At 45.6% G+C, this 13,670-nt stretch overlaps 1 protein-coding gene across 18 annotated transcripts; it reads right to left on the bottom strand.

The window, feature by feature from the left end:
- Positions 1–182: 182 nt before the first annotated feature.
- On the bottom strand, positions 183–13,641 carry Tmem175 (transmembrane protein 175). 18 transcript variants are annotated; one of them, XM_052735767.1, is made up of 14 exons: positions 13,459–13,638; positions 13,173–13,334; positions 12,317–12,424; positions 10,560–10,595; positions 8,982–9,312; positions 8,842–8,880; positions 6,657–6,754; positions 5,024–5,075; positions 4,719–4,754; positions 4,099–4,182; positions 3,618–3,782; positions 2,681–2,759; positions 2,248–2,383; positions 183–1,045 (listed from the first exon to the last, which is right to left on the bottom strand). In XM_052735767.1, the coding sequence occupies exons 5-14, from the start codon at positions 9,291–9,293 to the stop codon at positions 379–381; spliced, it is 1,668 nt and encodes a 555-aa protein (XP_052591727.1). In that variant the 5' UTR covers positions 9,294–9,312; positions 10,560–10,595; positions 12,317–12,424; positions 13,173–13,334; positions 13,459–13,638; the 3' UTR covers positions 183–378. The 18 variants fall into 18 exon arrangements, with proteins under 18 accessions (XP_052591727.1, XP_052591738.1, XP_052591733.1 ...); XM_052735778.1 differs by lacking the exon at positions 12,317–12,424 and having other exon boundaries at positions 9,055–9,226; positions 13,459–13,641; XM_052735773.1 differs by lacking the exon at positions 13,173–13,334 and having other exon boundaries at positions 9,055–9,312; positions 13,459–13,641.
- Positions 13,642–13,670: the final 29 nt, after the last annotated feature.

The raw sequence follows: 13,670 nt of genomic DNA, 5'->3' as shown, positions 1-13,670 counted from the left end.
ACATGCAGGTCAGAGCAAGGAAAAGGGATGGTCCTCTCATCTTGGCTAGGTGCTAACTGCCTCAAACAAGACCTCTGTGACAGCCCCTAGCATCTTACTCAGGTTAGTCAGACAGGTAAATTCCCCTAGCAGTGTTGGGGACAGGGAGTGAAGAGGAAAATAAATAGGTAAAAGTAATAAAATTAGTTCCCATGAAATCTCTCATTGCAAAATGTGAACAATGTTCATACTCTTGAAATAGATCTTGACATTTCACAATGTACACAATATCCAGGCCAATAAAACCATAGCCCCAGAGTCACAATAAACTTCTACTGAGCCATCTCCATAGGACCCCTTACAGTATGCCTGGGATGGGCAGGTGTAGCTTCCTTGGCATTAGCAGGGGGCAGGCAAAAGCTGAGACTGTGCCTCAGGTTCACCCTGGTCTGGTTGAAGGTGCTCTGGCCGGAGTTCCCATAGGACGTGAAGGCCTGCCAGGGCAAGGCGTACAAGGAGACGGAGCAGCAGGAAGGCAAAGGGCACTGCAATCTGCATGAGGTGGAAGATGGCTGTGCTGAACCGGCTCAGCAGGCAGGTGGCAGCAAAGGCCAGCAGGCTGGCACAGGGGTACAGTGCAAGCTTGGCAAACATGAAAGCATGCTCCTGCCCACCAAACTGCACAGCTGGCTGCAGTGTTTCTGTCTGGTGTAGCAGGGCTGCAGTCCAGATGGCAAACTGGAAGATGCTGGCCAAGAAGATGATGGCACAGCTGACACGCACACGCTCAAGCTCATCGCGGGGCTGTCGGGCAAAAGCTGAGGTCTGCTGGTAGGCCAGAGGGAGGCCACCCACAAAGGCCAGTGACAGTATGTTGAATAGCCCCATGGTCTGTGTAGCCTTCCGGACATGCAGGAAGAGTGAATGATGGGCAAACCAGAGCAGACCCACTGTAGCAAAGGAGCCGAAGTATGCCAGGAATTGTGGCCCATATGCACCCAGGGCAGTCACAAGGCTGCCACTGAATTTCTCTTGCACATCCTTGGGATCCGGAACGTTGTCCTCACTGGGAAGTATGAACAGATGACATATGTAATAGCCTCCCAAAGATGGCAGGACCAGAGGGGTCTACCAAGCATCATAAATGAATTTGAGATTAATAACATGATCTTAGCACACAAATGTTCCCTATGTGCTACTTACATATATTTTGCATACTAAACAGTTACTCTTCACTCAAAATGCAAATTTAACCAGTCCTGTATATTCTCTGCCAACTGGTGCTCTATCTGACAGCCAGGAATTGACAGATAGTTCTGGTTCATTGGCCAGGGCCAGCCTTCTGAGGGTAGGATACCTATGAAAGAGAGCCCCCACAGCTATCCTGAATCTTGCAGGCTGTGTTGGAGCATAGAGTCTAGGAATGGGAACCCATCACCTGGACATGAACGTCAGGACACCCCAGTACCCACTGCTTTCTCCAAATCAGCCAGAAAGAGGGACATAGGGTGGGGGCAGGCAAGAGCCTGAGGGCTGTCATATGAAGTAAGACTCCAGGCAGGAAGTGGCAGCCTTCTCTTGGCTTTGATTTCCTGCCCCAACCATGGCTTCTTAGCTGAGTCCTTCAGCCCTGGCCGCAGAATGGAAGCAAAAGGAGATTGTTCTGGAATATTCTTTAAATCTAAGAACTCAGGAAATCAGGTACTAATGAATATTTACTTCTAGCTTATAAGAATTCACAAATTATAGTAGAAAAACCTACTCAAAAGTATCAGGAGAATCAGTGTCAGATACAGAATATAAAACCAGAGTTGTAACGTATTTAATAAAATAAGTATGCAATGGAATATGACTGAGGAAACATAGGCCAGAGGAGAGCAAGGGGCTTTTAAAAAAGGGGGGTGGGTGGGTGGAGGTAGAGGAGACACTTGGAAATAAAAGTGAGCACGCAACTAGAGCTCCAACAGTATTGTATCAGAGCTAGGCCATATACAAGAGCCAGTCCTAGTAAGTATGGAAGTGGATAAGGTCTGAGGGAGCTGCCTGAATACTTCTGGGATAGAGAACACAAGGTAGCCTAGCACCTGTGCTTTCAGGTTGAGAGCAACGGATGGGAGACCTTTAGGGAAGGGGGCCTACATAAATCTGCAAGTACCCAAGGGGAAGCTAGTACTGAGTAACACTTTTCTGGAGTTCCTAAGGACAAAACACTCAAGGACATACTACCACCTGGAAGATGGGCCAAAGCAGCAGAATTAGGGTCCTTACCAGATGTCCAGGATGAGGAGTGTGGCCACGATGGCATAGACACCGTCACTGAAAGCTTCCACCCGTTCTTTGCTGAGGGGCGCATGCAGATCAATACTGAAGGGCTCCACATTGTGAGCTGGAGACTCCCTGTGGCCTGTGGACATGCCAGGAGAAGGAACTAGCCTAGGTTAGAGACTGTCAGGCCAGTGTGGCTATCACTGCCGTCTTCTCCAAGGGGCCAGGAATATACAGGCCAAGAGGGGAAATGATGTAGAGATGTTTAAGGGGCAGGAAGCAGCCAGGGCCCAGTAAACCCACCACCAGAACTGGGCTGAGCCCAGAAGGCATCACACATTGATGCCTTGTTCCCACTCAGTGGTCCTTGGGAGTAGCCTGAAATCCGGTGGAACCTTCCAACATGCTTATTGCAGTGCTGTGCATGGTCACCTACCCATGAGCTTGTCTTTGCACCAGGCGGTAGCCTTGCTGATATGAGGGAGGAAGATGACAGTCACCATCAGCACATATGACTGCAGGAAAAAATAACAGGTCAGGGTGTTTCCTTGGGAACGGGGGCTGCTCACACCTCAAGTCTGGTCCCACTCTTCTGCCACAGATAGAGGGGCAACAGGAGCAACAAAGGAAAATTCAGAGAACTGTCCTTTATGGAAATTAACTGTGTGTAAGGGCAAAATCCCAAAAGGAAGGACTATCATAAAGAAGAAATGGATACCAGTCATGTACTTTCTGAGAATTTAGTATCCAGAATACATAAAGAATAGTAACAGCTCAACAACAAAAGGTAAGCATTCCAACTAAGAAATTAATGGGAATGGACTTGAAAAGACACTTCATCTGTGACTCTTCAGCCAAGGTTTGCTTGGCTAGATGCTTCCCATACACTGTTCTGTTCTATTCCAGTTTTAAAGTCTCTGGGTTCCCTGGATCCCACCCACTCAGCTAGAACCTTATCCCCTCACAAGGCTTTAAGGATGGCATCTGCAGCACTCACAGGCTTTCATTAGTCCACCTGTTTAAAACTTGGAATGTTCTTGAAATGCTAACCAAACATTCACTAATTTTTACTTATTTAATTTTAATTACATTTAATTATTATTTTTTTTGTTTGTATGCATGTGTGACCATGTTCATGCCTGTTACCAAACATTTAAAATAACTAGCATTTGTTATTTCTCAAAATTCTTAGGATACTTTGGTTTAAAATTCAATGTACTTTCATAGTACTTAAGATGACCCTGCTCAAGCTGGCTCCCATAGCCTGCTCTGAAAAAAAACATTGTTTCAGCATTGCCTGTTCTTTCTCCTGTTAGCTGTCCTTGCTTTTTTTCAACTGTGCTAAGACTTCCTCTGAGGTTCCCAGTGCTCACCAAGGGAAAGAAGAAGAGTGAAAAGACAGCTGCAACAAAACACAGTGCTGGGCCACGGAGGACTAGGCGCAGGATATGCCGCCGGGACTGGGCCCTGTGTGTAGAGTGCTGGATCTGTGGACTCAGCAGGTGTGGGAAGTGGAAAGCATACCCTACAATTAGTGCCTGTGGTAAAAACAAACAAACAATAAAACAAGCTATAGGGCATCAGCAGGTAGACAGAGCATCAGTTAACCCTTGAGCCAACATACACATTTTTAGGGGTTAGGAGCAAGAGGGTCCCTCCTAGATAGCCTCCTATCCTAGGATGTTCTGAGAAGCTGGGGTCGAGAAGAGGGTAGACTCTCATTTTACTCTGAGACTGTGAGGCCTTGGATATGCCACATCCCAGGTGCATTTATGGGTAAGACTGGGCTACTTGAGATGTAGATCAGGCTTGCACACCCAATGGCAAACACACATCCATATCCTGTGTCCTTACCTGCACAGATCCAATGGCAATCACACACATGCAGAACAGGAAGATGCCCAGGGGCACATCAGGGAACGTCACCATTAGAGAAAACTGTCAAAAGAACCCCCACAAGACCCCCAAAAGGCTATCAGAACTAGGCTCTGAGGTGGTGTATAATGAGCTTCCCCGTCTCTGTACTGGGCACCGAGAAGAAAACTGTCCTAGTGTGGGGACAATGGTATGGGGCTGGGCATGGGTATACTCAGCTCTCCAACAGAGCAATGCCACCCACTGCTTCAGGCCTTGAAAGCCACTATCATATAAAAATCCCTCAGATCTGAATTATCTGCATTATAGCCTTGTATACTTTGGCCAACAATCTATATTAGAATTTTGAATGCTTGTTCGTCTGCTAGTGGGAATTATGGAGAGAGGCAGGTGGAAGCAAGGGGCTTCGGGGACACTCTCAGTGGCCTCTGCCTCCAGCAGCCCTAAACTCCTTCCTCTACTCACACCAACCGCTAGTTCTCTGGAACTCTCTCCTCTTTGTAATTTGCAGTCCAGGTCTTGAACCTGCATTTCTGAGGACTACCATACACAGATGTGCTCAAGGGAGATGTGTATGCAGGGAGATGATCTTTACTCACTGTGTAGGGTAGAAGGGTGATGGTCATCATACAGGCCTGCAGTGAAAGGAAAGGAAGGAGGTCACAGTCATCAGAAAGCCTAGAGGGTAAGGGGCACTCCAGGAAGGCAGCAATGTATCTATAGGAGTTGTGGGGTGAGATATACCCAAGAAGCCTGTGCCTCTGTCCTGGACAGAAGGACTCCATGGGCCATCTGAGGAGCTTCCAGGAATGGACAAAATCCAGGTTGTGGGGACCCATATCTTGTCCTACCTTTCAGTAGGGCTAAATCATACATAAACTCATTTTTCAAAACAATTACTCACCAGGTTGAGCAAGGCAAGTGTATCATCTATTTTCCCAACAACCTGGAACAATCTAAAGTTAGGAAAAAGAGAAGATGGGCCATCATTCAAATATGGCTCCAATAATATTAAAATTAAAATGCAGCTCCCACAGTATTTTCTGGTTAAAGTATCATTAAAGATGTCACTTTTGATCAAATTTAAGATACTACCTAGTGGGACTGATGATAAGACTTAGTAGGTAAAGGTTGCTTTTTAAGCCTGAGAACCTGAGTTTGATCCCCAGACCCACATGGCGTGAGGAGAGACCCAAATCCTATAAGTTATCCTCTGATTTTCACACACACACACACACACACACACACACACACACACACACACACACACGCAGAAATCTTTTGCAGACAGTCTTTTCGTAGAAAGCCTCGAGGAAGACTTCTGCACAAAGGCAGGGGACTTTTAACTGTCCAGGGAGGTCCTGCTAAGGGCAGGACTAGCAGGGTGGCTATAAGCTACCTGTCTCATGAGTGAGAAACAGCCTCTGGGCATGTGGAGCTAGAGTTCTATTGTACAATACACTTGTTTTTTAGGCATTATATCTAAAATCCATTTTGAAGGAAAGAAATATTCTTTTCTCATTTTTCTCCCCAAAGATTTCATACACTGCACCTGTTAGAAGTCGTTGTTTAACAGAGAGATGGTTTTGTATGGAGATACTACAATATAAATAGAAAACAAAATGGAGTACCATCCTTCATGGAAACATGAGCATAGGCTGCCAAGAATCCTAAAGCTTCCTCCAATGCCTGGGCCCTACAATAGGGTTGCCCCCAATAGTCTTTGACTGTGGCTCAGGCTGCCACCCATCCAACTCTGAGCACATGGCCTTCTCTTGGCCTGGACTCAGCTGAACTGCCATTCTCTCTCTAGAAGCTACCTCTAGCTCATGTCAGTGACACAGGCTCATTTGAGCTGAAGTCTTAATAAGCCAAATAGAAGGGGCTGCAACTCTAGAAACAGGAGTTCTGCTGCCTACATGCTGGTACTAAGACCAAGTGAGCACCCAAAGCAGGATGCAGAACAGATCTATGAAGGGCCTCCCTGGGCCTCAGAACCCTTCTGTTAATGTTTTTCACAGTGGGTGTGGCCCCTGATGAACGAATCATGATGCTGGTATAGGGAAGGTTGGCTAAAGTTGCAGGCAGGCACCCATAAACAAGGGAGACCAAAAAGATAAAGCCTTTCAATTCTTAAAACAGAAAGGCCATCTATCAGCATAACCTTGCTGGGAACAAGTGTGTAACATGAAACATTTTGCTGCACTTTTAAATGTGCTTTTAAAGAACAGTGAGCTGGATGCCTTTAATCCTAGCACTTAAGAGGCAGAGGCAGGCTAGTTGATACAGACTCATCTCCCACCCCCCACCCCCACCCCCCCCCACACACAGAGCAGTGAAATCTTTACTAGGATCTGTGGATTTTTCTGTACCTTAAGCATTCTCTGAAGAGTATTTCCTTTGATCATGCTGATCTGCAGCCAGGAATGCAACACCAACATGCCCAGCTCTGCCTATGGAAACCTCCTGTCCCTCCTTTGCCTACCCTGAACAAATCATGACAATGAAGACCTTGTGTTAAAGGTCTGACTCCCTACCTGGTATGTGCTGCCCATGCCACAGTTACGATCAGAAATGTCATCAGGTAGACTGCAATCCTAGTAGCTAGAAGTTTCTGTATACTTTTGTCAAATTGCTGTATGAAAAGAACATTGCTATTAGAACAAAGTAACACATATGACCCAACAGTGGTCATTTCAACAAGACTTACCCTAATGCGTAGTGAGAAGGTCACCAGGCTCAAAGTGTACACAGTCTATGTCTGTTCCCAGTCTAATCTTACTTCTACTACACTTGTCCCACCTCCACCCTCAAAGATGTCTTTTGCAGGTAGTTTTCCTAAAGCAATAGATTCCCTGGGTGTCACAGGCTGACACCATCACCTCAAGTGGCAAAAAATCCTGGCTGTGAGCAGGTCTTCTGTCCAGGGAGAGTCTAAGCATCTCAACAGTCACAGCATAAGGGATACAAAGGGCAAAAAAGGCATCCAGTCCTTCTAGAAGGTCATTAATTTTCTTCTAAAGTATTCACTTTGGGGTTTAAATTCCAACATGTGAAATCTGGAGGGATATAGACATCTAGGCTATAGCAAGGTTAGATCCAGCACAGTCATGGACAGGGACACCTCTAACAGTTCCCAATGAGATTACAAGCATAATGGGTCTTCCATAGACACCACTTAAGGGGTTGTGGCTAGAACAGAGACCAGAGTACTAACAAAAAAACCTCAATCAAGGCAGAACTCTTACCTCTGAAATCATGAGAGGGGAGCTTTATGCTTTTTAAACATACTCAAAGAAACTCACTTTGTAGACCAGGTTGGCTTTGAACTAACAGAGATCCATCTGCCTCTGAGAGTGCTGGGATTAAAGGCGTGCACCACCATGCCCAGCTTTTTGGTTTGTTTTTGAGACAGGGTCTCACTACATAGTCCTGGCTGTCCTGTCCGGCCTCGAATTCACAGAAATCCACCTGTCTCTGCCTCCCAAGTGCTGGGATTAAAGGCGTGCATTCCCACACTTGGCCTCCTCTTTTTATTTTCAGACAGGGTCTAAGTTGCCCATACTGGCATTGAACTTGGAAATCTTTTGCCTCAACCTCCAGAGCAGCTATTGATCACAAGCAATGCCACAGGCCTGGAAGTTAAGTCTTCTTTTTTAAAAATTGAGAAGCCAGGTATGGTACCACAGGCCTTTAGTCCCAGCACTCGGGGGGCAGAGCCAGGAGGATCTCTATGAGTTCGAGGCCAGCCTGGGCTACAGAGCAAGTCCAGGACAGCCAAGGCTACCCAAACTCTGTCTCAAAAAAACAAAAACAAAAAAAAAATAAACAAAATTAAAAAATTTCAGTACCAGGGATTAAAACTACAGCTTCATTCATGTAGGCTAGGCAAACATTCTACCACTAAGCCATATCTGCTCACTATGCTTTTTAATTTTATTTAGGTTTTTTGAGACAGGTTCTCACTACATAGCCTTGCCTAGCCTGGGGTTGCCATGTACCAGCCACTAGCAGGTACTTTCTCATCAGAACAGCTTTAAGCACAGCACAAGTGTGGTCTGATGCTCAGGTTTCTGAAAGTTTAATTTTTATCAAAACACTACACCAGTGTTGTAACTATAGTTCAAAAGAAAAACCTCAGTAGTTCTGGGACCTCCTCAATGATCTACCTCAACTTGCGGGTACGGCTAGAATCACACCTCACTGTTGTGCTGGGTAGAGCTACATACAACCTGTTTCCTTGAGGCTTGTATGGTGGCATGCCAATCACATGGATGAAACCAAGAAAGGCACCTCAGTGCTGTCCAAGTCTCAAAGTTGCTTCACTAAAGAACTACATGTTATTGACTCAGAAAAAAAAAAAATCCCATAAAGTTGGATATAAATGGAAATGCTTTTAAAAAGCTCTCTGCTACCCACACAGGATGGTTTGGATGGGTAGACATGCTTCCTTTCCTCTCAGTGGAGGATATCACTACCTGTCCACCTAGCTACAAATAAAGTCTCCCTTGCAGAAGCCTGTGCTTCAGCCCCACCACCACCACCACCACCACCACCACCTACTCTAAGTGCATATTCTGCCAGGAGGAAACACAAATGTCCTGCCCTCTCAATAAATACTCTGCCTTGGGCTCTGCTGCCTGCAGATCTGGGGGTTGGCTCCCCAAGTCCAGGTTGGGTTTTCTTACTGGCCCACTGTACAAACCAGTCTGCTCCTGTTACCTGTTCTGGTGAGATCTCTGTGTGGGTCACAGGCAGGATCTAAAGAAACAAAGACAAAAATAACCAAGAGATACTTCTTGGGCTGTGGATCCTCAGAGGCAGAGGTTTATGGGTTCTTGACTATTGCTGGGCAGCCCCACCTTCATGAAAGGCTTGGGCATCTGACGCTGCTGCAGAAACCAGGGGTGGGTTTGAGGTGGGCCCAACACTGACCATGACAGTGGCGATGATGGATAGCAGTGCATCACTGAAGCCCAGCATGCGGTGGGAGCTCTGGGTCCCCTCCTCGTCTCTCCTGTATAGGGATGAGTCTCCCTCAGAATCCACTGCCTGCTCCTGGGCCTGACGCCTGGACATGGTGGGGCCACCGAGTTGTCACAGCAGCCTGGGAATAAGTGTAGCTCTGAGCATATCAGTGGGATCAGGTGGCCAACCCTGTGGACTTCAGCCATTTCAATGTAGAGACATGGGCTAGGTATAGAGACAAAGAAAGAGACACTTCACAAGGTAGTTCCTTCAGATTTCCAGCCACAGGCTAAGAGTATTACCATCAGACTCATTAGTGAGCTCTGTGATTGGGGTGATACATTCTCCTTCTCAGTGGGAAAGCACTGATACAGGGTAGATGCTCAGGATACCATGATACCAATGAAGGTCTGAAGTCTAACCCCAAGTTTCCCCTACAAGCTGCTTTGTCAGGCCTGAGCACATCTCCTGGCTAAAGGTAATGTCCCTGAGGGCTATTACTACCTTAGCTCACAGGGTCTGGGATGTTTTTAAGTTTTTCAGAAACAATTCTGGGTAAACAAGTGAGATGTCAGCTGAAACATTCTCTGGGGAGGAGAAATATTTGTGCCCCAGGATCAAAGGGTTCCTGAAGTACAGCCTTGAAATCCACCTGTATGCTACACTGGACCCAGGGGTAGAAAAACTAAGAACCACTCAGCAGCTACAGGATATGGAAGGGTGGGCCACTGGGAAGTATTTTCCAAGTCCCCACTTGCAATCATGAGAGACAGAACAGGAGTGTGGCAAGGATGGTCAGAAAGATGAAGCTGTGACCTGGGGTAAGGTGGAGTATGCCCAAGCAGGGTACAGAAGTGTTACTGGGAAAGCAAAGGCAGGTCCTGAGACTGTAAAAGGGAAGTTAATGCTTGGGTCCAGGAGGGCAAGCCAATCAGCGCAACAACATAAATGTACCCTGCTTTGGGACACATTTCCAAAGACATGGGAAGGACAGCCTCAGGCAGCAGAGGTGAGAAAGGAGGCTGTAAAGGAGATGAGACTATGGAGTCACCAGCACAGTTAGGGGAAATGAGGTTGAAAGGTGGATAGTCAGAGTACAAAGTAGCAGTACACTCTGGGAGGATGGGAAAGTAGGAGCCAGGATACTTGAAAGGTGAAGCTTTAGCAAGGGTGGTCACAAGCACAAGCCCTTTAGTAATGAAACAAGGTTATCATAAAGTATGACTGACTGGGTGTACTCTGAAGAGGATGCTGTTGACCTAACATCAGGTACCACATAATCAGAGGCAAGGGGGTAATGTGGCATGCTCCTCTAGCAATCAAGCACAAGCCTTCACCAAGATGATACATAAAAAAATGGGGAGGAGGATAAAAGAAGGCAACTAGCAATTTTCAGATAGGAAAAAAATAAGTTGCAAACAAATATATATAAGGCATTCAGGCTGAGTACAGCTCAGTGGGAGATAGCCTACCTTACACATATGATGTCCTGGGTTCTATCTCCAGCACTGCAAAAGAAAGAAAAAAATTCACCTTTACTAGTAATCAAGGAAACACAACTGAAAGCAATTAGGTATCAATTAAAATGGTACAGATCCCCAGTCAAGAGCTAGCTAGGATGTGAGGAGGATACTTTGATATATTAGGGAACCACAAGAGTCATATTTGAACTGGCAGTTAGTAACAACTCTAGAGGCGCAATGAACACCCTTACAGGGGAGGAGCTGAATCTGAGGGGACACAGATGAATCTGCACTAAATCAAGGTTTGTTACAACAAAAAAGTAAAAAATAGGTGTTATTATTAAGCCATTAATGTTGTGAGGACCCTACATATGAATCCAGAGATATAATTAAAACAAAATGCTGAGAAGGAAAAAAAAGCAGTTGCAAAAAGGTAAGTTCTATGTCATCTTCCTTGTTCATGACAATGAAAATATGTATTACAAACAAAACACAAAGAACAGATTTATTAGCTCCAGGATAAGCAGGTGGTTACCTGGATGGCAAGGGCAGGAATTGGGTAGCAACATGGCTTTTTGTTGTATCTCTTTAAGGCTCACTCTTTAAATCAGCGGTTCTCAACCTTCCTAATGCTGCGATTCTTTAATATAGTTCCTCATATTACAATGGCCCTCGACCATAAAATTATTTTCACTGTTACTTCATAACTGTAATTTTGCTATTATTATGAATCATAATGTAAATACTTGAATTTTTCCTATGGTATTAGGTGACCCCTGTGAAAGGGTAGTTCAACAATTCCCAAGGGATCACAACCCACAGGTTGAGAATCAGTGCTTTAGATTATGCAGTCAAACCATGCCTTTGCTGTGCAGTTCTCTTGAGTTGCTGAGGAATACACACAGTTGTGTTACCACAACCATCAAGACTGAAGGATTAGAGAGATGGCTCAGTGGTTGAAAAGCACTAGCTATTCTTTCAGAGGACAAGGGCTCAAATCCCAGGACCCACATGGCAGTTCACAACTATCTGTAACTGGTACCAGGAGTTCTGATGCTCTCTTCTGGCCTCTGTGGGCTCTGCATGCATATGGTGCACAGACACACATTTAGGCAAAACATCTATACTCATAAGATAAAGACTGAAGGGTACTCCATCCTCAGTTAGCCCTTCCAAGCTTTCCATGGCTAGACCTTAGCACTTGGCAGATGCTGGTGTGACGGATGCTAGTGCTTCTGCTATTTACTGCTACTTTGCCATGTCCAGAATGTCTTGTGCTTCAGGCACATACTATGTGACCTTTTTAGTATGGCTTCTGCTACCTGAGATTCACCATGTTCCTGAGAACATCACAACACACTTCTTTTTACTGCTGTCATACTTCCACTGTGTAAAAGGTACCTCTATCGGCTCATCCACTGACAAGCAGAAAAAGACTCATGTTTTCCTAGTGCTGGCACAGAGATACGAAGTTCAGAAATAAAATCAAACATCTATGGTTAACTGATTTTTGATTCTTGACAAGGGAGTAGAAATTATTTAATAGGGAAAAGAATGGTCTTTTCAACGAATAGTGTAGGGACAACTGAATTTCCACATGCCAAAGAACCACAACAAAATCAATTCAAATGGAGCAAAAATTTAAATTTAACAGCTAAAAACTATTAAACTTTTAGAAGAAAGTTTGGGGGAAATCGCTACAGCCAAAGATTTCTAAAGATGGCACTAAAAAGCATAAGCAACAATCTGGGCATGATGGACTACACCTTTAGTCCCTTGGGAGACAAGACACAGGCAGATCTCTTCAAGTTTGAGGCCAGCTTGTTCTATATAGTGAGTTCCAGGACAGCCTGGGCTATGTAGAGAGACCCTATCTATAGAAAAAAAGAAAGCATAAGCAAATAAATACTAAAGTTGGGCTTCATCAACAATACCTTTTGTGATTCAAAAGAAAATAAAAAATAATCTATAAAATATGAGAAATTATCCATTCTTTAGTTGAAGGGCATCTAGGTTGTTTCCAGGTTCTGGCTATTACAAATAATGCTGCTATGAACATAGCTGAGCATGTGCCCTTGTGGTATGATTGAGCATTCCTTGGGAATATGCCCGAGTGGTATAGACTTGACTGTCCTGCTATTCTAAAGGGCAGTACTCTTCTCTACTATACCAGGAAGGGTTAACTTTCACTACCTTTGGGCTGCTCATGGCTCCCATCTACGGACATGTCAGTACCACACTGCCCTTTTAGCTCCCACATTCTTCTCTATAAAACCCCTCAGTTACCTCCAGGTACCATCTCCACTTCATCACTTTATTCCTCCACGTGTGATCCACAGCTTCCATTTCACCATTTTCATGAAACTGCTGGTCACCTACTACCTACCTCACTATGGCTAATGATCATCTTTCATTTCTTTTCTACCTGACTTTTAGAGCAGGTAGTTTCCAAAGGTATCTTTAATAGTATACAATTCTGGGAAGATTAAGATGTTGATTTGAGCTTGAAGATCAACTTTTTAGTCCCACAACACATACTCTACACAAGGGGCTAAAACCTCACGTGGCTTCAGGAACCACAGAGGTAAGGAGATGGGTGGGAACCCCATGACTTTGTCTCACCTAAAGTGGGCAGCTCTAGGTGGTTGACATCACACAGGATTCTGGGTCCAGTACTGCCAGGTGATTTTTCTACACACGTTGTGAAGTTGTTTTTTTTTTTTTTCTTTTAAACTTAACGTTTTTCAGTCTTAATGTTAGCAACTAGTTCATCCTCCCCCATACCTGTGTGGGCCAAAACATAAGGACGCGTGTCGGTGGATCAGGCTGGCTGCTTGTCTGATAGACAAACCTCCTCTCCCCAATCGGGCATTACGACCCTAGGGTGGGCTCCAGGCCTCGCTTTTACCTTGAGGCGTCAGGCGCGAGCGGCGGGCTCTGGGACGGTCCGCTGCACGCGCCCAACGTCCCGCGACGCCCCAGCCACGGAGGCTGGACCCGGCGAAAGCAGTCGTGACTCGGGCCAGCAGAAGCGACGGGACGAGGTTAGGGCCAGATAGCGACCGCCCCTCTCTGCACCTCTCGGAAGCTTGACACCCATGGGGCTGCAGCCTGTGCGCC

Source organism: Peromyscus californicus, unplaced genomic scaffold, assembly GCF_007827085.1.
Source record: "Peromyscus californicus insignis strain IS unplaced genomic scaffold, ASM782708v3 Scaffold_13__1_contigs__length_99412109, whole genome shotgun sequence".
Classification (NCBI taxonomy): domain Eukaryota; kingdom Metazoa; phylum Chordata; class Mammalia; order Rodentia; family Cricetidae; genus Peromyscus; species Peromyscus californicus.
The sequence above is the reverse complement of the archived record's forward strand: the minus strand, read 5'-3'. Positions and strand labels throughout refer to the sequence as shown.